A 24,270-nucleotide genomic window follows, 5' to 3' on the forward strand; every position below is an offset into this window, starting at 1 on the left:
TGAGAGCCTGTGGTATGTTGAATACCGGGTGAACGAGTAGTCTTTGGGGTGCTGCAAATCTGTGTCTATATTGATGCTTTGCTGTACGCTTGAGTGCTCGGTGGGGAGTCCCAATGCTCTTTTTACTGGTGGGGGAGGGGATCGTTGCTTTGCTGCTGCTTGTGGGTGGGGGGAGCTGGGGGACTCTTGGGGTTCTAATGTTTAACTGTCATTCATTCTTTGGAGCACTCCTCTGTATTTGTGGATGTTTGCAAAGAAAAAGAATTTCAGGATGTGTATTGTACATATTTCTCTGACATTAAATGTACCTATTGAACCTATTGGTTTATTATTATGGCATGTACCAAGGTACAAGGAAACTTTTGCCTTGTAAAGTATATGTTGTAAAGATCCGATCATTACACAGTACATTGAGGTACTACAAGGTAAAGCTAGAACAGCATGCAGAATAAAGTGTCACAGTTACAGAGAAAGTGCAGTACAGGCAGACAATAATACACATGATCATAACAAGGCAAATGGTGATATCAAGACTCCATCTTATTGTAATAGACGACCATTCAATAGTCTTATAACAGTGGGACAGAGGTTGACCTTGAGCCACAGTCACAGATAAAAAGCACACGGACAGCCTATTTGGCCCACTGTTGTACTTCTCTGTACTGGTCCCATTTATTCCCATTTGGTCCGCAGCCTAGAATACTTTGATGACTCAAGTGCTTGTGCAGATGTTCTGTAATAGAACACAGAATAGTACAGCACAGTACAGGCCCTTTGGCCCACAATGTTGTGCCGACCCTTAAACCCTGCCTCCCATATAACCCCCACCTTAAATTCCTCCATATACCTGTAATGTTGTGAAAGTACCTGTCTCTACCACTTCTTCAGGTGGTGCATTCCAGATTCTAACTGTTCTGTGTGTGAAAATACTCCTCCCTCCCTTCCTCAGATACAGTACAGTATAAGCCTACCAGACACTTTATATCTATGCTCCCACCATAGGAATGATTAATATTTACCCTTTGACCCCCCTCATAATATTACATGCCTCTATCAGGACACTCCTCTGCCTCCTTCACTCCTGGTAAGGCACTCCTAACATGTCTATTTCCTCCCTCGTAACCACAGTTCTTCAATCCAAGCAACATCCTGGTGAATTCACCTCTGCACCCTCTCCAGCACATATGCATCCTTCTTCTAATGTAGTGAACCAGGACAAGTCCCCTTCCCATTGATATTGTCAGGGAGGAGGTATTGGAGCCTGAAGATGCACAATCAATGTTTCAGGAACAGCTTCTTCCCTCAGTCATCAGATTTCTGGATGGACAATGAGCCCATGTACACTACCTCACTATATTTTTCTTTCTCTTTTTTTGCACTACTTATTTAATAAAAACAAAAAAAAACATATATAGTTGGAAATATATGTTTTTGTTTTGTATTGTACTGCCGATGCAAAACAACAAAATTCACTAAATATATCATTAGACCATTAGAAAGATTTTGACAAGAACAGGCCATTCAGCCCAACAATGCTTGCCAAATTCCAATTCACATAGTGTGTTGAAATAACTATCGAGTTTAGATTTGAAAACCTCTAGAGCATTGCTAGGTAGTTTGTTCCATGTGTAAAGAAATGCTTCCTGATGTTATTCTGAACCAGTCTCCACCTGTGGTCCTGTATCTTCGTTAATGGATTAATTTTGAAGGAGCAGCTAGCAGCCACCTTACTTATATCTTTAATGATTTTGAACATGTCTCCTCTCATTCTATGTCAGCTTAAACTAAAAAGGTTTAATTCTTTCAATCTTTCTTCATAGCTCCTACCCTGCAGACCTGAATGAGTCTAGTCACCCCACTCTGAACTCTCTCCAGTGCCTTCACATCCCTCACAAAATATGGAGACCAATATTGTACTCAAGGTGTGGCCTCACAAGTGCATTATACAGCTTAAGGAGAACGTCTCTAGACTTGAATTCCACTGAGCGCATTATATTTTTCAACATTCTATCAGCCTTCCTAATCACTTCTGTGCATTGTCTAGATGTTGATAGTGACAAGTCTACCAGGATGCCAAAATCTTTCTGATACAGTGCATTTTACTAGTTTATTTGTTATGTGCTTATCCAAATCATTAATGTAAATTAGAAGCAGCAGTAGCCCTGAAACTGATTCTTGTGGAACCCCACATCTATGTGTGAAAATGGTCCTCTCACCATAATTCATTGTTTTCTGCTTTTGAGCCAATTTTGTACCCATTTGCACACCTTACCCTGAATCCCTACCTCTTGTAATTTGATTATTAATCTCTTCAGGAGTATCTTGTCAAAAACCTTCTGAAATTCCAAGAAAATGATATTATCTCTATTGTTATTATAAATTTTAGTTGCCTCCAGCATATTAGTGAAACATGATTAACCCTTTCCAAAACCATGCTGGCTTTCTGCTAATGTGTCTGCTCTTATTAGCTGTTTTTCCATCTCATTCTTTATTAATGTTTCCATTATCTTACCTATAATACACATTAAATTAATTGGTCTATAGTTACTAGGGTCAGTGTGATCACCCTTCTTATACCAGGACAATGTTAGCCCTGTACTGGTCCTTAAGAATTTCACCGGTCTTCACTGACTTCTGAAAAATACACTTTAGAACCTGTATATATAATCACAGATCTCTTTAAATGCCCTTGGATACATGTTGTCTGGACTTGGAGGTTTATTAACTTTCAACCTTTTCAGCTGAAGCAGGACCCCACTTTCTAAGATCAGTAAGTCATTTAAAACAGCATTTTTCTCTACACTTACTGGCATATTGCTAACATCTTTGCAGGTGAATACTTCACCAAAATATGAATTAACACTATCCACTCTTTCTCTGCATAATTTAATGCCCCACTATTATTCCGAATACATTTATCTTCTTCATTTCTTTTACTAAAGTATTGAAAATATCTCCTGGGGTCAATCTAAAGGCTGATCTATACCCGTGCCGTGCATTGACGCCGTAGATAATGCGTACCCTACACCGTAGGGTGATGTCCACCTCTCCAGAAAAGTTACTCACATGTCGCAGACTGCAACAACTGTGATTGGTCCGCTTGGTAGCATCGCATTTCCGGTTGCTTCTTCTCCACCATGTCTGTAGGCTGTGCGTACACCGATGCGAAATAGATGAACCAAATTGTCAAATCTACCTGCCGACATGCGAAAATGTTTGTAATGCATTTCCTCGTCCATGTCTCTCACAATGAAACTCAACACAGTGGCATAGAAACCCCACCGCCAACTAGCATTTTGGTGCACGCCAACACATGTTCACTCTGGCGTAGAGCGATGCAGAAGTGAAAATCAGGATTGCGGCGTAGCCCGTATGCACAAGTATAAATCAGCCTTTAGCCTTATCAGCAATATCCTTCTCAACCTGCCTTTTGGAAATCTGCATTTTCCTCTTGACCATAGCTCTCATATTTTCATATGCCCTATGGTTAACATCATTGCTACTTTTTCTGTATTCCTTATATAACGCGATATCGATACGCAGCAGCCTCTCCGGACTCTGGATTGGGGATTACCAAACGTTATGTGGATTTTCTTGTGTGGTCTATTTTGTCGTGTGCTTTTTTTGTGATATCATTCCGGAGAACGCTGTCTCATTTTTTAACTGCATTGCATTTGTGGTTTCTAAATGACAATAAACTGAATCTGAATCTGAATAGCTGTCTTTTCTTCAATAATTTTTATTCATCCATGTAGTTGATCTGTTGTTTTTATTGCTTCACCTGACCTTGGGCATGAACATTTCCTGTATTGCGCATATTACCCCTTTAAATCAACCCCATTGTACCTCAACTGACTCAACATCAAGCAATTCCTTCCAGTTTACCTTCTGAATTCTTTGCCACATCTGCACAAACTTTGCCTTTCTGAAATTCAATTGAATGTTTTTGGCTTTTATTGACATACTCTCCCAAAATACTTTGAGACTAACAATGTTATGATCATTTGTTCCTAAAGGCTCAACAACTTCCATACTCAAAATTCTATCCTGATTGTTACAGGATCTAGACAGACCCCCCCCCCCAACCCCTTTTATTGGTGCACTAATGTACTGGATCAAAAAACTATCATTCAATAACTCAGTGAATTCACTTTCCTGTAATCCAGTAGTCACCGGGTTCTCCCATTCAAAATCAGTGATTTTAAACTTGATTCTGACCAGTATTGCATGCAATACTCCAGATATGGTATAACCAATGTTTTATAAAGTTGTAGCACAACAGCGCAGCTCTTATATTCTGTGTCCCAGGAGAAGAAGCCATTTGAGTTGTATGTGAACCAAGAAGGCCTGTTAGGGTCACTGGATGATGGTGAGGAAGGATGAGTAAGAGAATGTGTTACACCACCTGTGATCGTGCCCACTGGCTCTTTCACCTGGAATCTGAGATGTACATTGAAACATACAGTGACATGCATTGTTCACATTAACAACCAACACAAACTAAGGATGTGCTGGAGACAGCCCACAAGTGACGCCACACATTCTGGTGCCAACATCGCAGGCCCACTATGTTCAGCAGAACAACACATCCAACAACAGCAAAATAAGCCACTTACCTGCAAACTCACAGACAGGCTGCCTCTGGCTCTCAGACCACCAGTCCTTGGCTATGGACTTTCAGACTGGAAGATATCGAGCCACCAACCTCTAGTCCCTGGCCTGGACTTGCAGATCTCAAACCCCTGAACACGCTGATCCAGGGCCTGTGACCTTCAGGCTTCATGTTGCAGATTCGCTGAACACTGAACTTCGACCTTTGGACTTTGCTGACCTCCAGCAAACGTGTCGACTGTATTTGGTGCTCCTGATGTGGCCTCCTCTGCACTGCCAAGATCAATGGGCAATCGTTTCACTGAGCACTGATGTTCTGTCCATAGTGGCCATACCAAACTCACAGCTGCATGCCATTTCAATCCCCCTTCCCTTTCCCATACTGTACTGTCCATCCACACCCTCCACTGCCTGAGTGCAGCCCAGTGCCTCATCTTCTGTCTTGGTAGACCAAACCCGATTGCTTGAACAGAGTTTTCCACTTTCAGATGAGCACTCCCTCTGGTGGTTTCTCCCCTTTCAAACCATCCCCAGACACCCGCCACCTCCAATCTCCCCATTACCCATCTTCACCCCTCCCCTCTAGATTATATAACAATTACAGCATGGAAACAGGACATCTCGGCCCGTATAGTCCGTGCCGAACGTTTACTCTCACCTAGTCCCACCAACCTGCACTCAGCCCATAACCCTCCATTTCTTCCCTGTCCATATATCTATCCAGCTTTTTTTAAAATGACAAAATCAAACCTGCCTCTACCACTTCTGCTGGAAGCTCATTCCTCATAGCTACCACTCTCTGAGTAAAGAAGTTCCCCCTTGTGTTACCCCTAAATTTTTGCCCCTTAACTCTCAACTCATGTCCTCTTGTTTGAATCTCCCCTACTCTCAATGGAAAAAGCCTATCCACGTCAACTCTATCTATCCTCCTCATAATTTTAAATACCTCTATCAAGTCCTCCCACAACCTTCTCCGTATCTTTATTGGCACATGGCTTGGTGGATAAGGCATTGGACTAGTAACCTGAAGGTCACTGGTTCGAGCCTCAACTGAGGCAGTGTGTTTGGATCCTTGAGCAAGACACCTAACAACACATTGCTCTGTGACAACACCGGTGCCAAGCTGCTTGGGTCCCAGTGCCCACCTTCCCTTGGACACATTGGTGGTGTGGAGAAGGGAAAGCTTGCAGCTTGGGCAACTGCTGGTCTCTCATACAACCCTGCCCAGGCCTGTGCCCTGGAAAAACCTTCCAAGTGACGTTGGCGTCCTTCTTCCAAGGCGCAAATCCATGGTCTCACGAGACTAATGGATGCCTATTATAGGTGCTGAAACCCAGGTAAGGTTCTAGTAAATATCCTCTGTACTCTCTCTATTTTGTTGACATCTTCCCTATAATTCGGTGATCAGAACTGTACACAATATCTGCTGCACCGGTCGGTGTGTTGAACAGAAAGGGGGTGGGGGGGGGGAAGAGCACAATTGTTGTAATGAATAAAGAGGTCAGATGTTCTTCCTGTTGCAATGGATTGACAGGGAGGCCAGTTCTTGTTAGAAGATTTATTTACTTATTGAGATACAGCGTGAAACTGGACCTTCCAGCCCTTTAAGCCGCCCAGCAATTCCCCGATTCAACCCTAGCCTCATCACGGGACAATTTACAATCAGTAGGTCCTTGGACTGTGAGAGAAAACCCACGTGGTCACGGGGAGAATGTACTAACTTCTTAAAGGCAGTGGCGGGAACTGAACCTGGGTTGCTGGTACTGTAAAACGTGGTGCTAACCACTATGCTCCCTAATATAGTATTAAAGCACGGTACAGGCCCATCAGCCCATGATGTTTGCCGACCCATTCTAAGATTCACCTGCCCCTTCCCTCCTGTACACTCCTCCATTTTTTCATTCATCCACGTGCCTGTATAACAGTTTCCTAAATGTCCCTAATGTATTTGCCTCTACCACTGGCAGCACGTTCCACGCACCCGCCACTCTGTGCAAAACAGAACTACCTCTGACACTGTACCTACCTCCAATCACTATAAAATCACGCACCCTCGTATTAGCCATTTCCACCCTGGGAAAAAAGTACCTGGCTGCCTATTCTCTCCGTGCCTCTTTCGCTCCAAAGAGAGAAGCTCTAACTCGTTTCCTCATCCAGGCAGCGCTCCGGTAAACCTTCTCTGCGGCCTCTCTAATACTTCAAGTCCTTCCCTTAAGGAGGCGACCAGCATTACTCCAAGTGCGTCTAGGCCGTTGCTAGGTGACCGTACTACCCAGAATGCACGCGCGTCGGTCGGTGGGCGGCCATTGTAGCCAATCATGGGAGGGGCGGTGCTACCTTGCCGGTGACAGACAATCATTGGGGAGGCGGGACAGGCTCCTTGGCGCTGATTTGTGCAACGTGCACCGGTCGGAGGTGACGTCACAGGGGAGCGCTGCGCGGGCTCAAGGTCGCCCGGGGGTTTCGTGCTGCTGATCGCTGTTCCCCGCCCGAACGTCCGGTTCCTCCGACCCTCCTCTCAGCGCTGCCCCGATGGCGTCCTTTTTCGCTGCTGTGCCGCTGGCTGCGCCCGTGGTCATCTTTAAGCTGACGGCCGACTTCAAGGAGGACCCGAACCCCAAGAAGGTCAACTTGGGAGTTGGAGGTAAGATCCCGGCTCCGATCGCCTCACCGGGCCTTCCCTCAGCTGTGGATCGGAACCAGCCAGACCAGTGAAGGGTGAATCCCAGAGACAGTTCGGGGGTCACCCACATCCCAGGGAGCTGGATGGATCCCGAACCCCAGAGGCAGCGGACAGGATAACTCCCCAACAGAGGTGGTGACCCCTGATCTCAGTAGGCAGAGAGTTTGCCTTCTGCAAATGTAGGTGGATTTTTAAAGGTGTATTCGAGGGCCAAATACGGTATCATTACGTGATTTTTGTAAGGGTATGTGAAATGGGTTGTGATTGGTTCTCGAGACGGGAGGACTGGATTGGCAATCCATTCATTCGAATTTGCACACTCGTTCAGCCTACGTTCTCGTGTTGATTCCCTGTGTAGTCTAGTACTGAAGGACAAGCCTTTCAAGTTTAAGTGGCATTCATGAATACAGCCAGGTGAAACAGCATTCGTCCGGGACCAAGGTGGAATAGCACCATATAGTAGTTACAAGAGCAGAAAAGCATACAGTCACAAAGATGTATGTAGCCCAACTTCCCGGGTGGCACGGCCTGCGGTAAGATGGGGCATGGGATGTTGTCCTGGTCCAGCTTGTCTTCCACCGCGCAAACTCTGGAGGGCAACTCTGAATGCAAGCAGGCTTTTTCCACTGAGGCTCGGGGTGAAAAAAACCAGAGGACATGGGTTAAGGGTGAAGGGGGAAAAGTTTAAAGGGAACATTGGGGGGGGGGCTTCTTCACACAGAGAGTGGTGGGAGTGTGGAATGAACTGCCAGATGAAGTGGTAAATGCGGGCTCACTGTTAACATTTAAGAAAAACTTGGACAGGTACATGGATGAGAGGTGTATGGAGGGATATGGGCCAGGTGCAGGTCAGTGGGACTAGGCAGAAAAATGGTTCAGCACAGCCAAAAAGGGCCAAAAGGCTTGTTTCTGTGCTGTAATGTTCCATGGCAGCACCAGCTATTGGCAGTTTTCAATAATCATGATCAAAGTTTTTGCAAACAACTTCAGTGTAGTTTTAACATGTGTCAGTATTATAGAATCACACAAAACTACAACAAGAAAAGAGCCACTCACACTGATCATCAGACATGTACACTAGTTCCAATGCTTCTGTAATTTCCCCACGGGTTATATCTCCCATTCACACATCATGAGCAGTTTAAAGTGACAATTTTTGGAATGTGGAAGGAAACTGGTAATCCCATCGAGAATGTGCAAGCTCTACCCAGGCAGAATCTTGGATCAGGCTTGAGCTATGAGGCAGAAGTTTTACATTCTGCCTCTCAATGGTTCCTGTTTCCTGCAGTGGGGGTGTCTTAAGACCAGCGGACGCAGCCTCAGATTAGAGGGGTGTCCTTTTAGAACAGAGATAAGGAAGGATTTCTTTACCCAAAGAGTGGTCAGTCTGTGGAATGCGTTGCCATGGGCATCTGTGGAGGCCAAGTAGCCATATGTAATAAATGTAAATATATTTAAGGCAGAGATTGATAGATTCTTGATTGGTTAAGGCACAAAGGAATATGGGGAGAAGTCGGAATATTGGCACTGAGAGGGAAAATGGATCAGCCACAGTGAAACGGTGGAGCAGACTTGATGGGCCAAATGGCCTAATTCTGCTCCTATGTCTTATTCACACTTTCTGTTAGTTCTGCCAGTGAGATATTAAAACTATGGAGGATCACTGATCAAAAAATTTTTAAAAAAAAAGAAAATAGTGGAAACCTGAAATGAAAACAGAAATGTTGGAAACATTCAACAGGTCAGGCAGCATCTGTAGAAAGAAGAGTTAATGATTTTAGGTCAAAGACTCTTCATCAGGACTGTATCACTCTCCACGGATGGTGTTTGACATCCAGCATGTTCTGTTTTTCTTCTTACTTGTTAAAACCTGCTGGTTACTGTGTTAAAGAAACTGAGGTTCCTCCTTGGGTGCAGTGGTCACCAGTCTCGCCTCAGTCACTTCCCACTTGGTTGTGGATTCCATCCTGGAGTACCGATATAGTACAGACCTGCCATCAATGTAGTCTTGCTAACTTATCCTTCTGTAACCGCTGCAGATAGGTTATGGGTAGGGAAGTAGGCATTGCTCACTAAAGGAGGGCCAACAATTTTCTACCATGGTTGCATTTGACCTGTTGTGCACACCACAGCAATGTAACAGTACCTTGCCCTTCTTGTCCTTGGCTGTGTCATAGATTTGCTGATGTTGTGTTGGGCGCGATTGAAAGTGGCCTGTTGGGACAGTATTAAGGAAAATTTTCAATTCTGATTGCCCAAGATGTTGCCGCAATAAAAGCAGAATGTTATGAAATCCGGCTCCACTAAACTTTTTTTTGCCAGTGTTGTCTGTTGCACAAAAGTTACACAAGCAGAAGGTCTTTTCAGAAAAATATAAGCAAACAAACATGTTGATACCCTTAGATCACTGCTGAGTCACTGGGTTAATAAGTAGGTTACAGGTTGCTGCAGCTCTTCAGACCAGAAGGCCTGTTCTGCCCTGTGAAATAGCTATGAATATTGAGACTGCAGAAGTCTATGCCACATAGACTTTCTTGTGATAAGGATATTTGATGGATATGGAACTGCTTTAATGTTGAATTACATTTCCGAGGTTCTGTCCTTCCCAGTAAACTGTTATTTTACACTAAACGTGACTTTTCTCTGTCGGAAAGCAGTATCAGCTGTGCATCCTGTATGTTCTAATTAAGGCAGTGTTATAACCAGTAGCAGTTCCTATGATCTTAAATCATTAGAACATTGGTTAAGTTTAGAAATATATTGCCATGATTGCTAAATATAGATACTGTTAAATTTAATTTGCTTCCTCTTATTCTGGTCTGGACTTCCCTTTCTAAGATGTCATAATTGCTTCAAGCTGTCCTGCAGTTGTTAAGCACGCAATTTGTTACAAAGCAAATGGCATTCTTGATGTCATTTGAGCTTAGGTCGCAGAGGTAAGTATAGCTGGGGCATGAGATTCCCAAATGGATCCTCATTACCATTTTTGGATGGAAACGTTTAGGGATCTACAGAGTTTCAGGGTCAGTTAATCTGTAATAGAATTCAATACAGGGTAGTTGCTCAGTTGCCTCTTTACTGACTCCATAACTTTGACCTTATGATTTTTTTTTGTATAAAATGTCTTCTAATGTACTGAGTTCACCTTAGTACCTTCTTTTTAATCTGAGGCAATTGATTGGTGCTCTATCAAGCATCGCTCTTCCACCAGCACACAGTTGTAATAGTGGCTGTCGGCTCTTAACTTCACGGTCTACCTCTTCATGACCTTGTACTTTATTGTCTACCCGCACTGTAAGTCCTCTTTTTGCTGTTTCACTTTTTTCCCAGTATTCTGTTGTTTTATCTCAAAAGCTCTGTGTAATGATTTGATCTGTATCAACGATATGCAAAACAAGCTTTTCGCTGTACCTCAGTAAATGTGACAATAATAAGCCAATTTCAATATGTACTTTGGCCTCTCGGCAGCACCCCTCAGACTGGTAATGTCTACTGGGGAACTTGTCCACATGAAAAGACACTCACAAATTTCTGCAAATGTGCCATGGAGAGCATTTCAACTGGCTGCATTGCTGTTGGGTATGGAAGGACCACTACACAGGATCAGAATAAGCTGCAGCAAGTTGTGAACTCAGTCAGCTCCATCATGGGCACTAGCCTCCCCAGCATCCAGGACACCTTCAAGGAGCGATGCATCAAAAAGGCAGCATCTGCCATTAAAGGGTCCTGCCACCAGGACATGACCTACTCTTATTGCTACCAACCAGAATGGGGTACGGGAGCCTGAAGGCACACACTAACCAATTCAGGACAGTTTCTTCCCCTTTGCCATCAGATTTCTGAATTGCCAATAAACCCATGAATACTACTTCACTACTTTTATTTTTACACTACTTATGTAATTTTAACGTTATATGTATATATACTTACTGTAATTCATTTTCCCCCTATCATCATGTATAGCATTGTACTCCTGTCGTAAAGACAACAAATTTCATGACATATGCCGGTGGTATTCTGAAAATTTTCCTTTATCATGTCATCGCCCTTACACAGAAACATTATGCGTTCTTTGTTGTCACTGGGTTTAGACTATAGTACTATTCTTCCTGCTGGTGACTCTTTTGTATCTCTACCTGACCTTGAGATACTCTTAACCAGGCTTTCTAAAATTGGAAATATAAAATACATTTTTATTGACTTGTTTTGGTGCCATGTCCTAATCAGGGATTGTAAAGATTTTGTACTATTTCTGTACCAGTAGATTTTTTTAAAGAATCCATCAAAGTTCAGAAATTTCACAAAAGCTGCCTGTGCTTGCAGTGTCTTCCTATCAGCGTTTTTGTGGATGGAGGAATCTCATCGTTACAGTTTTGCTTTGCTGATTGCTACTCAATGTCACATGTGGCAGTGGGTTCTTATAAATGGCCACACTGGTAAGATGATATCTTGCTTCGTGTCAGAGCACTGCAGGAGAATGGTGTACACTTTTGTTGCTGTTACCATGCTAAAATTCTGGGCCCTGGTTTATTGGAATATGCTGAATTGAATGGTCTTTGTATTGCAGGGATTAAAGCACCTTCGTCCAGAGCCTTGAGCAAAGAAAAATGCAAAGCAGGGTTGGGTACATGTTTCTTGCTGTCTCATTTCTCAGTGGTTCAGAATGACTTGCTTCACTCTAGTCTTGTGGGTTCTATGAGGTCAATACAGGAACTGTAAACTTTTCTATAGATGGGTCAGGTGGATGGATGGTTTGTGAGTTCTGTACACTGCACTTTGTTTACAGCAAAACATACAAACTCCTTACAGACAGCGGCGGAATTGAACCCAAGTTGCTGGCGTTCTGTTAACTGCTTCAGTACCATACCTAGAAATACTCAGCAGGTCAAGCATGGACTCGAGCATCTCAATGTCATCCCTCTCCAGTTTGAGTGATTACAGGGCAGGTGCTCCCAAGAGTCAAGGAGGAGTCAAGGATTGTCATTTCCTCTAATCTCAATAGATCTAGAGCAGCTGTTCTGGGAATTTGTTGTTGGGCATGTGGTACATGGCTTGCCTAGTGTATCTGACTGAGTATGACCAAGTATGTTAGCCTGGGACAGGAAACTTTTCCAGTGATGCTCCCTGATGATTTTGTGGAGACATCATTGATGGTATCTGTCATCCCCAAGCTATGACAGTTCACAGGTCAGAAATGAAGCCATGAACTATATTCCTACATGGGAGACAATGCTGGCAAATCCATCCTGTCAGTCTGTCCCAAACACTCCTTGTATGTTTGTCCTATTCATGAATCAGCGTTTGTAAGCTAGAGATGACTTGTGTTTGGTGTCTTGAAGTGCTGTATGCAGTCCATGTCTTAAAGCCTGTAGGTTGCTAAAGATTACTGGAGCATGGTAGACTGGTTTTGTGTTGGGTCAGAGATCTTTTCCTAAATTGAGCAAAGACTGCATTGGCAATTTGAAGTCTGTGATGAATTTCATTGTTTAGCCTCAGTGGGTAGGAAGGCAAGACCCTCTGCTTCAAAAAAAAAGATCAACAAGATATTTGATTTATTTTATTTAGATACGGCACAGTAACAACGGTCCTTCTGACCCAATGATGGTGTGCTGCCCAATTACACACATGTAACCCAATTAACCCACTAAACAATGCCTTTGGAATGTGGAGGGAAACTAGAACACTCAGAGGAAATCCACAGGGAGAACGTATTAACCCTTTACAGACAGTGTTGGAACTGAAGCTGGGTTGTTGGTGTTATTGTCAACTCTTCTGCTACCGTGCCAGGAAATTCTTCGCAGGTCAATTGGCATCTGTGGAAAAGTCTGTCTCTGCAGATGTAGCATGACCTGTAGAAGTGTCTGTGGTTCCTACCTTACCCTCAATGGACACCTTCACTACCCACGAGCCTTGGTGAGAGCAAGTTAATCCCTTACCTGTAAGAGTTGAGAACAGAGATTGTTAATGCATATTGAAAGGCCTAGATAGAGTGGACGTGGAAAAGATGCTTGCTATAGTGGGAGAGTCTGGGACAAGAGGGCATAGTCTCAAAATAAATGTCCCTTTAGTACAGAGATGAAGAGGAATTTCTTTAACCATAGGGTGGTGAATCTGTGTAATTCATTGTCACAGAACCTGGGAGGGCAATCCATTGGGTGTATTTAACTTGGAGGTTGAAACGTTCTTGATTAGTAAAGTTGTCAAAAGTTAGAGGGAGAAGACAAGAAGATGGGGTTGAGAGGGGAAAACCAGCCATGATCGAATGGTGAAGTGGGCTTGATCGGCTGAATGGCCTAATTCTGTTCCTGTATCTACAGCACAAAGTCAGGCAGTGGCAGTGCAGGAATAAATTGTTCCAGCCACTGGATTGTAAATTGGCATATTTTGTACACAAAGCGGAAAGGCCGAAGTAAACTCATTTCACACTTGAACAAGTCTGATCCCAGCTTCTGTTCTGTAATGTGCAGTAGACATTGTGTAAAGGGTTTCTTCAATCTTTCTGTACTTCCCTCTTTGAGTTGGGAAGGTTCTATACCAGTTCCCTAAAATATAATGTCTTTTCATGTGATGACATGAATATTTGTGCATCAGACTCCCCGACTGTGGACAGAATTCCTTTGTTGCTGCTGTTGGGTAGCACTTTCCCTCACTGTCCCCCAAATATCCTGAATAGCAATATAGCTGAGGACTCTATGCTTTGTGCAGAGTCCAACATCAGTTGTCACTAATAATTAACACAAGAGATTGTGCAAATACTGGAAATCTTGAGCAAGTCCTGATGAAGGATCTTGATTGAAACATTGACTGTTTATTCCTCTCCATAGATCCTGCCTGACTTGCGGAGTTCTTCCTGCACCTTGTGTGCGTTGATCAATCATTGCTGGAATTTGACAGAAAAAAGCACTTTGATTTGCCCAGACCTGCCAGTCTTCATTGCAAGTCCACGGCTGCTGGTTGCAGGACAGTGTGACGCGCCTTGGCACAGCCTCTGCGGAGACTGAGGAAACACAGTTCATGATGCTCATACCATTATAGCTGAAGAACAGGAACAGGGTGCCTAAGACTTTTGCACAGTATTGTAGTAATTTTATGAATTGCACTGTACTGTTGCCGCAAAAAACCCCACAGACTTCATGACGTGTGTGATGATAAACCTGATTCTGATAGGTGAGCACGGAGAGGGGAATCATGGTTGGGAACAGGAGAAGGGAAGAAGTGGGAAACACCAGAGCAACATTCTGTAATGATCAATAAACCAATTATTTGGATTCAAATTACTTTGCCTGGTGTCTCAGGGTTGGGTGTGCCTGCACTTATGCCACATCCTGGCCCTGGCACTGATTCTCTGTCACCATATTCGCCATTCCCAACATCCTTTGCTCCCACTGGATTACGAACTCATTCTCTGCTCCTTGTTGACAGATACAGTACCATCCAAAAGTCCTAGGCACCCTCACTATATACATGTGTCCAAGAATTTTGCACATACTGTTCTGTAACTTGTGACAAAGATATACTTGATTATTTCACGAATATGTAGCCTTTTGGGGAAAGGAAGCCCACAGGTCTGTAGGGTTTAATATTATGCTGCCATTTGGTCTATTTTATCCCATCTGTTGCTTCCCATTTTGCTGTATTGACTAAATTCCAAGTAGTGTTGCCTTACCTCCTAATAAACGTCGTCAACTGCTGTCGTTTACCTACTGCAGCCAAGATGCCTGGTGTGCACTTTTACAGTGTCTAAAGGATAGAGTAGATGGAGAGAAGACAGAAATTAACTTTGCAACTTAGGAATAAACCAGAAAATATTCTTTCCAGTATTTTTTAAAATATATATCAGGATTGGGATGTGCAGGTTTTCCAACAGTGAAGTTTAGAAATATTTAAATAATGCAAGGGTGGTAGGAATTTGAAGCCAAAAGGCTGCCAATTCTGGCATTAGTGCATTTTTGGAGATTGGTAATCTCTAGCTTTAACAAACTGATACAGTTCCAAATTATTATACAAAGTTGGAATGTCAATATTTAATTAAGTGGTCCTGCTACCATCTGAATGGAACTGAAGCCTCTGCAGAGTAAGTATCCTGATGGGCTGCATTCTGGCCCAGTACAGGATTCGAATGCACAGGGACATGAGAAGTTGCAGGGAGTGGTGGACTCTACCCAGTGCATCACAGATGTATCTCACTCTAGCACCAGTAGTACCTACAGGAGCCACTGGCTCGGGAAAGCACCATCCATCATTAAATATCCCCACCATCCAGGTCAAGTTTAGTTTGTTTTTCTTGTGTCTGTTGCTTATCTGATGCTCTGTGCCTGTGATGTTGCTGTAGGTTTGTTTTTCATTACATCTGTGTGTATTCATGTACTTGTGCACATGACAATAAACTTGACCTTGCCTTTGATTTGTGGTGGTTTAATGCAATAGCCAATCATATTGCACACACACCTATTCTGTATAGACACATGCTGCAGTACAAAAAATATTTCTCTTAAAACATTTACAAGGTGCTAAGTGACAATCGTTTTTTAAAAAAATAATTCCGTATTTTATTGATTATTTACTTTTGACTTGCACTTCAGAGCTTCTTGAATCTGTTTCTTCAGAAGTTGCATTCTGTACAGAAAACAACAGAATTGGATGTGTTAATGCTTTAAGCAGATGTATGAGTTAGTTGATTTAAACATTCATTTAATCAGGTATCTTTTAATATTTCCCTTAAATTGATGAACACCACAGCAGAATTGAATTATTCCTGCAATGTCCTTTAGTGTGTTCTTTAGTAAGATTTTAACTATGTACTGCTCTTTCCCCTATTCTCTGATTGCTTCTTGCAGCTTATCGTACTGACGAAGGGAACCCCTGGGTGTTACCTGTGGTGAGGAAGGTGGAAAAATGCCTGGCTAATAATGATAGTCTTAATCATGAATATGTGCCCATTTTGGCATTCCAGAATTCACCAAGAGTTCTTGTGAAACAGTTCTTGGAAAGGACAATCCGGCCATTGCAGAAGGCAGGGTAAGTGCCTAGTTTGATTGGTTTGAACTGTTGATGCTCAGAGTGGGAAAGAGTGTAAATAATGGAATGTTGTGCAAGTGCTTTTATCAAACTACCAGTGAAATTACATTAGTGGATTACATAGAAAAGCACCGGAGAGAAACAGTGTCAACACTTCTGGATGATAACCTCACATCAGAACAAGAAGTTAGAAATTGAAATTTTAAGTTGCAGAGAAGGGGAGAGGTGGAAATGCCACCCCCAGGAGATCTACCATTTCCTCAGCAACTCCTTGGTTCATTCTTCTGACCCACTACCAGCCAATTCTCCTCCACACATCCTCAAGTAGTTCCAGGCATCTGCCTTTTCGTTCTTTGTTCATACCATCGAGGGGCTCAGACACTCCCTTCTTATGCAGCAATGATTCAAGTGGTTATCAGAGAATGTATACAGAATACAACCTGGAATACTTGTCTTTGCAGACATCCATGAAAACAGGAAAAAGTCCAATAGAATGAACGATGGAAAAACATTAGAATCAAAGCCCCCTCCACCCCTTCCCCCTTGCAAGCAGCAGCATGCATCAACACAGTGCCCACCGAGCAACAACAAGGTACCCAAAGAGAGACCGTCATCTGCAGTCAACAAAAACTGTTATTTACCTGACAGTTTGCAGTTTGACAAACCACAGGTGCGCGCGTGCTCTCTCTCTCTCTCTCTCTCTCTCTCTCTCTCTCTCTCTCTCTCTCTCTCTCTCTCTCTCTCTCTCTCTCTCTCTCTCTCTCTCTCTCTCTCTCTCTCTCTCTCTCTCTCTCTCTCTCTCTCTCTCTCACACTCTCACACTCTCACACTCTCACACTCTCACACTCTCACACTCTCACACTCTCACACTCTCACACTCTCACACTCTCACACTCTCACACTCTCACACTCTCACACTCTCACTCACTCACACTCACACACACACACGTGTCACCCATTTTCACAGCGAAAGGGGAGACCAACAGTCGCTGTTATGATATTATAGTCTGTTGCATTGCTTTTTCATAGCGGAATCCTGGTGTTCCATTTCCCATGACACCAGCCTGAGATCGGTCATCCACAGGGCTGCATTCCAGAGGCACCGTCATCCAAGCCTCGCCTGGAGAATGTCGGAAAATGATAAGCTCCAGGAACGGGAACTCACCTATGGTTTAAAAAAGAACCTGTAGTTTGAGTGCCACTTGCAGATCAGGACTTCAGTAGAACCCCATCATCCTTGAAAAGGGAGAAAGGAGACACTAAAGGGAGGAATTAAGCTTTTTTTCGCAGATGAGCTCGAAGCGGCAGCCACTTGGCACCATCTTAACTTCACATGTACTTCATTTTGTGCCTGGCTGTGTAGTTTTCTCCACAAGCAGAGAAGCCAACTGGAAAGGAAGGGTGCAAATGCCAGAATAAGAAGTTGTGGGGGGGGGGGGGGGTGATGAGTGTTTCTGTGAGTTCTTCTAGCACATTATGCCTGTCACCTGTATCATCTGTCTTTCTTGTTCTTCACGTTATCTCAAACATATCCTTTACCCTTTTTCTGATTTTGCACTTTTTCAACTTTTGATGTTAGGATATCAACCTAAAAAGTTAGCTCTGACTTGCTCTCTACCCATTCCTGTCTCACCTGCCAAGTATTTCCAGAATTTTTACTTCAATATTAACCATAGACTGTTCAATGATATGACCTTTTTTAATAAATTTGGTTAATCGAGTTTCCCACCTATACAGTCCTGATGAAGGGCCACTGTTTTCCCCCTCCATAGATGCTGCCTGACATCCTGAGCTCCTCCAGCATTTTGTGTTTTGTTTAGTTAAGCAAGATTCACTTGCATAGCTTTAATGAGTTTGCGCAGATTGATAAGTGTGCTGTGGAACTAATTAATGCATTCTGTTTTTGCTAGATAACAGTTTTAATTCTGATAGCTAATTGGAAAGAAATGGGAAAGGCAGTGTTCTTGAAGACTCCACCAATCTTATAGCAACAAATTGCTGAAATCCTGAACTCCCAAAATGCCAACTCCCTTTTCCCTCGAGATGCTTCCTGACCTACTGAGTTCCTGCAGCATTTTGTGTGTGTTGCTGCAGTCTCTTGTGTTTCTGTTAGTTAATTTTGAATTAAAGCACAGGAGCCAATCCCAATCCCAGACTCCTACTCTCATTGAGTTTCAGGCAGAAGCTGCAAAATGGTTTTGCAATGAGTTAAAATGAGCAATTTGGGTGGTGGAGGAGAAAAGCGATGGCATTCTCAATTGGATAATCCAAATCCAAGATTGTAATTAACTTTCCTTAACCATTGCAGACAAGATATTTTTATAGTGTGTTTGATTATGTGTGAACTCTTTCAAATCAGAACTGTAGCCTTGTCCAGAAGGTAGGGAGTGATTTAATTTAAATGAGGACTATTTAACAGATTAACCACGGTTGAACAGATGAGCCACAATGACACAGCAGTTCAGGGTGTTGGAGTTCCTTTCTGGCATCGCCTGCAGGAAGTTTGTATGTTCTCCCTGTGAGCTCGTGGGTTTGCTCCCACTCTCTAAAGACATACTGGTTGTTGTAAATTGTCATGTGATTAGGTTAGGATTAACTAGGTGGATTGTAGATGGGCCTGTTCTGTGCTTTATCTATAAGTAAATTAAACTTGCACAACATCACGACTTTGTTTAGTCAAATAACTGAACTAGTTAGTAGAGTGAGTATGAATTTGCAGATGAGTTAATATAATACTAGTGTCAAAAGTCAAGTTGATTTCTGAATAGGGCTGTTTAATAGAGAACAATCAATGTCTTTTGGCTGTCCTCAAACTACAAAACTTCTCTTTTGCTCCAAAAAGTAATGTAATAAATTCTGAAGTCTCCCTACATGCACTCACGGACCTGGAAATTTCTCTCCAAGTGGTCCACAAAAATCCCTTTTTGTCCAGCATGAAATTCCTTGAGTTTCATCAATGGTAGTGCAAAATGGAAAATACATGTCCAGTGAGAGTTTCAACCTCCCACCTCTCATGCTTGAAAGATGAGAGCTCGCTCTTATATAATTACTGTGTTGTACTAACTCTTCCCCAGAGAATCTGCTACTGAAACTACAACCCAACCTTTAACCTCCTGCAACATCTAATAAAATCTTTGCCCATGCAAAGATTCTTCCTTGGAGTTCAGAGTCATAGAGAGTGTGACATTCTTCGCAGGGTCACCAAGGTGGATGAGTTTATTGCCAGGATTATTGTTTTTTTCAGGTATCTCCCTGGAAATTTTCTGCAGGAGTGTCTGCCTGAAGCCCCGGAGAGTTACTATAGTCCAGTGCAACAAGAACTTGTCTTCTGCAGGCACCGTTCACTAGTCTGTCCAGGTTTATCTGACCCCCCCCCCCCCCCCCCCCCCCCGGCAGTACTCCCCCATATCTGTTCTATCATTGCAACATCTGTTCGTTTAGTAGACGTGATTTCCCCATTGATGAAAGAGTGCTGTTGTTGCCCTACTAAGAGCTGGCTGTAGTGATTGCACCTGCAGGGCTAAATGCTGGCAGATGCAAGAGCTTGAAAATGGAAGCAGTGGTGTGACATTTTTCTTGTATTCAACTTCCATATTGTCACATTAGTTTAACTCACTGTACAATTTTAACACCATTGAAAGATAGTAAAGTGATTTCCACTGTTTTGTATCTCAGCTTAACCTGTGTCCTTTTTGTGACAGGTGGGTGGCGTGCAGTGTCTGGGAGGAACTGGTGCACTTCGTTTGGGTGCTGAATTTCTTCATGCATGGTACAATGGAACTAACAACTCATCAACTCCAGTATATGTTTCTGCGCCGACTTGGGGTTTGTGCTTGTCCAAATTTTGAAAATTGTCTTTTAAAGGATATGTTATTAATTTACTTATGGTAGCACAGCAAGAAGCCTTTCAGCCTACTGACTGCCAGTAAACCCCATTCTCCTTTCCAGTGTAGCCTGTAACATTCACTCACACAATGGCCATCCGCTCTCTACAGTCCTCGTCCTACATATCTATTCCAAGGACTAATTTACAGTGGACAGCCTGCCAGTATATCTTTGTGGCAAATGCTGGAGTGACATCTAGAAATCCCAGAGGGGATTTCCCTCAAACTACAATGATGAGATTCACACTCAGGATTGAACTTGGTTTGGCAATAGGATTTCAGTTTTATGAAAGTTTTTTTTTGCACATAAGTTATCCTAGCGATTCGAACTAAAAGGCAGAATGGGCGATGTGACTTTATTTTGGGTGATTCAGGGAAAGCCCGTGCCAATGGAATAGCAGCTCCCTTTCTCAAAAACCAAGTCCGATGCCTCATGAATTGAATTTAATTTCTTCCACACCAGTCTTCTAGTCACAAATTTAATTCTCTGATCTTTGTCAATTTTGCATGTTCGTAAATTTATTATCAAAGTAAGTATGTTACCATATACTAGAAATTTGCTTTCTTGTAGGCATTTACAGGGAAAGAGAAATGCGATAGAATTTTATGAAAAGCTATACATAAACAGATAAGCATGTGGCTTGGTACTCATTTGTCGATGATTACCTTTGTGATTCTGCTTTTTACTTTGGACTCTAAAACTTGTATTTCTGCAGCAGAATCTCTTTCTTTTATCATTGATCCACATGTGGATCATGAGACCTGGATCTTTCCTCTCCCACTCCAAGTTTGCCTGGCCTAGGATATCCCTAATTATGGCGCTGGGGAGAGAACGTAACTTCTCAGACTCCCGTACACAGCTGTAGAGAACAACGTCTTTCCCCCTAACCACTGCATTCCTTTGCATTCCGCCCATTTTGAATGGCTCAACTAAGTCCCACACTCGCACCCGTACTCTCAGAGTGCTGTTCTGAGCTATTTGTGCAGCTGAATCTGTTAGTGCTCAGCTGCTGAATTCCATGTGTAATTCAAGAGCAGAACACAGCCCAGCTGAGGTTCCCAGAAGAATTCACCCCAAAACCCTATAATTAAAAAGCAAATTTGAGTGCTTTTGGAGGGGCATGTTAAGCATGCAGTATATCCATTCACATACGTACTTAAATAGAGGCTGGCCCTGAGCTGTTGATTGCCTCGCTACCACTCAACTCCCTAGCACACTAAGGAATCGTAGTCTTGCCTGCAGGTTTTATCCCCACCCTATTCCATTTCAGTCTGTGCACTTGTCAAGTCAACAAGGCAAGCCAAGTCACTTTTTATTGTCCTTTTGACCATAACTGCTGGTATAGTACACAGTAAAAACGAGACAATGTTTTTCAGGACTATGGTGCTACATGAAACAATGCAAAATTTACAGTGAACTACATAAAACAACACAAAAAACTACACTAGACTACAGACCTACCCAGGATTGCATAAAATGCACAAAACAGTGCAGACATTACAATAAATAATAAACCTTGTAAGGAGGTTGTTAAAAGATGTACAAGTTGTTTTCCAATGTGACTCCTTTAAGTGTGGCCCAGCTATGACATACAGTCAGGCACTCTTGTCCAATCATTCAGTTGTGGATGGTCTATACACTAAGGAAGAAGGGAAAGAAAATTGGAATCTGCTGTAGGAAAAATCAGGTTCTGACCTCTTTGATTACAATAACCCATTTGCTCGTTATATCACTTTAGCAGTTAAGCCAATTTGGCCAATAAATACTTTTTTGATGGGTGATTTTCCCTAAGCTGATTGATACCAATTATTTAGAAGAGGGAGCATTGTGGCTCAAGGTAACAAAGGAAATTACGATTCCTTTAAGGCACCACAATTCCTGTTTTGATTAGGGTCAGCTGACTTCACTGAGTACCCTTAGGATTTGCTAAAATGCCCCCTCTAGTGGCGAAATCCTGTCATTACCGTTCAGTTTAGTTGAAGTTAATAAGCTTGAATACCGTGGAACTTCACTGATAAATGGTAAGCACCTGTGTGGACAGTACAGGAGAATTGTTTGGGGAAACAACTATTCACTTCCTTTTTGTGAGTTCTGCAATCTCTCTGTAAATTTATAGTCAGAATGATAGAGAATTGAAACAGGCCCTTTGGTCTGCACCAACCATGATGCCAATTTAAAATAATCCCATCTGTTTGCTTCTGACCTATTTTTCTTCAGTCCTTCTTCCTGTTCACGTGCCTCTTTAAATGTTGCTACAATATCTAGTTCGACTAGTTCCCCTGGCAACACGTTCCAGTTAACTTTAAAAAAAATAATTTGCCTCAAGTTTCCATCAAATTTTCGCTGTCTCTTCTTTTAGCCATGCCTTCTAGTGTTTGATATTTTCATCCCGGAAAAAAGAGTGACTACCCACCCTGTTTATACCTCTCATACCCCTCAGCCCCTGATCCTCCAGAGAAGACAGTCCAAATTTGTCCAACTTGTCCTTGTAGTTAATGCTGTCTAATCCAGGCAGCATCCTGCTGAACTTTTGCACCCTTTCCACATTCCTACTGAAATACGGTCACTTGAAATGCACGCAGAATTCCAAATGGAGCTGAACCAAAGTTTTATGCAGCTGTAATATGACTTCCCAATTTTTATGCTCAATACCTTCTTTATCACCCTAACAACTTGTGTTGTCACTTTTTTGGGACCTAAGTTGTAAGACACCCTATACCCCTTGCTCTTAGCCTGCCACTTACTCTTATGTTTTATCTCCCGAAGTGCAACATCCCACCTCCATCACTATCCACATCTTCACCAATTTTTGTGTCATCTGCAAACTTACTAATGAGATCACCTACGTTTTCATACGTATCTCATAGAGGTCCCAACAGTGACCCCTGTGGAACGCTACTGGTTACAAACCTCCATTCGGAATAATCAGCATAATACCCTCTCCCCCCACTGCTCCCCGCTGTCTTCTACAACCAAACCAATTTTGAATCCAATCTATCAAATCAGTAAGGTCCCAGTATTTTATTTGTGGATCTGATGTGCCTTAATCTTTAGGATCAGCCTACTGGTAGGGATCTGGTCAAATGTTATGTATATACCACCCACTGCCTGGCGCTTGTCATCTCCTCAGAAAATTACATCAAGTCTGTAAAATGTGATCACCCCTGCACTAATCCTGTCATAACTCATTTTGTTCTTCCCTATATTTCCCGTAAACTTCTCCCAGATTATGCCACTCTTTTACACTCTAAAGGTTTTAAAGATTAGGCTTACTTGTCACACATACACTAAAACACTGAAATGTACAGTGAAACATGTCGATGAGGATCATTTTCTCTGATGCTAATCCAGTTCTGCATTAACATTAACACTTATTAACACTCACGCATTTCTAACATGTACCACAGCGGACGTTCTGAGTGCCTGCATCAATGTCTGGTTTGGGGTGTCAGGAGGAGGTGGCTCCTGCACAGGATCAAAATGAGCTGTGGAGAGTTATAAACTTCGTCAGCTCTATCATGGGCACCAGTCTCCATAGTACCCAGGTCATCAAGGAGCAGGATCTCCTTGAAAGAGACAACATCCATCATTAAAGATGCCCACCACCCAGGTATTGCCTTGATCTCATTGCTACCTTGAGGAAGGAGGTACAGAAGCCTGAAGGCACACTCAATAATTCAGGAGCACCTTCCCCTCTGCCATCTGATTTCTGAATGGGCATTGAAGCCATGAACACTACCTCACTGCTTTTTTTTATTTCTATTTTTGCACTACTTATTCAATTTAACTCATTTGCTTTTGTTTGCATAACGCACTTACAGTGGCCCATTCCACATTTTGGAACGGGGGGGGGAGGGCTTTTATTGTAGATAGGAAGGTTAAACCTCAATGTATTTCTATAGAACGTCTTTAATCAACCCACCAAGCTTTGGATGGTTCCACTGCCATACTCTCTGCATCGTGACACGACCATGTGTGTGTCAGTGCACCCCTGGATGAGCCAGAGGCACCTGCTGTCATTCCAATCAAGGCTCATAAGACCCAAGCCAAGTGATTTATATGAGCTCCAGACA

The 24,270-nt window shown here is 42.8% G+C and overlaps 1 protein-coding gene and 1 long non-coding RNA gene across 3 annotated transcripts in view; one reads left to right on the forward strand and one right to left on the reverse strand.

Annotated features, from left to right (window-relative positions):
* The window catches only part of LOC132379341 (uncharacterized), a 64,062-nt gene extending 57,129 nt beyond the window's left edge, over positions 1-6,933 (reverse strand). The window contains exons 1-2 of one of the 2 annotated variants that reach the window (XR_009507391.1): positions 4,617-6,933; positions 3,067-3,196 (exon numbers count right to left, since the gene is read on the reverse strand). This is a non-coding gene — a long non-coding RNA (uncharacterized LOC132379341). The remainder of the gene's footprint in view (positions 1-3,066; positions 3,197-4,616) is intronic. The other variant, XR_009507390.1, reaches the window with a different exon arrangement.
* Positions 6,934-7,020: 87 nt separating this feature from the next.
* Positions 7,021-24,270, forward strand: part of got1 (glutamic-oxaloacetic transaminase 1, soluble) — a 60,302-nt gene continuing 43,052 nt past the window's right edge. The window contains 4 exon segments of the mRNA XM_059947068.1: positions 7,021-7,255; positions 16,132-16,233; positions 16,236-16,312; positions 20,014-20,137. Of these exon segments, the coding sequence (XP_059803051.1) occupies positions 7,144-7,255; positions 16,132-16,233; positions 16,236-16,312; positions 20,014-20,137 (415 nt within the window). The 5' untranslated portion in view covers positions 7,021-7,143.

This window comes from Hypanus sabinus, chromosome 22, assembly GCF_030144855.1.
Source record: "Hypanus sabinus isolate sHypSab1 chromosome 22, sHypSab1.hap1, whole genome shotgun sequence".
Lineage (NCBI taxonomy): Eukaryota > Metazoa > Chordata > Chondrichthyes > Myliobatiformes > Dasyatidae > Hypanus > Hypanus sabinus.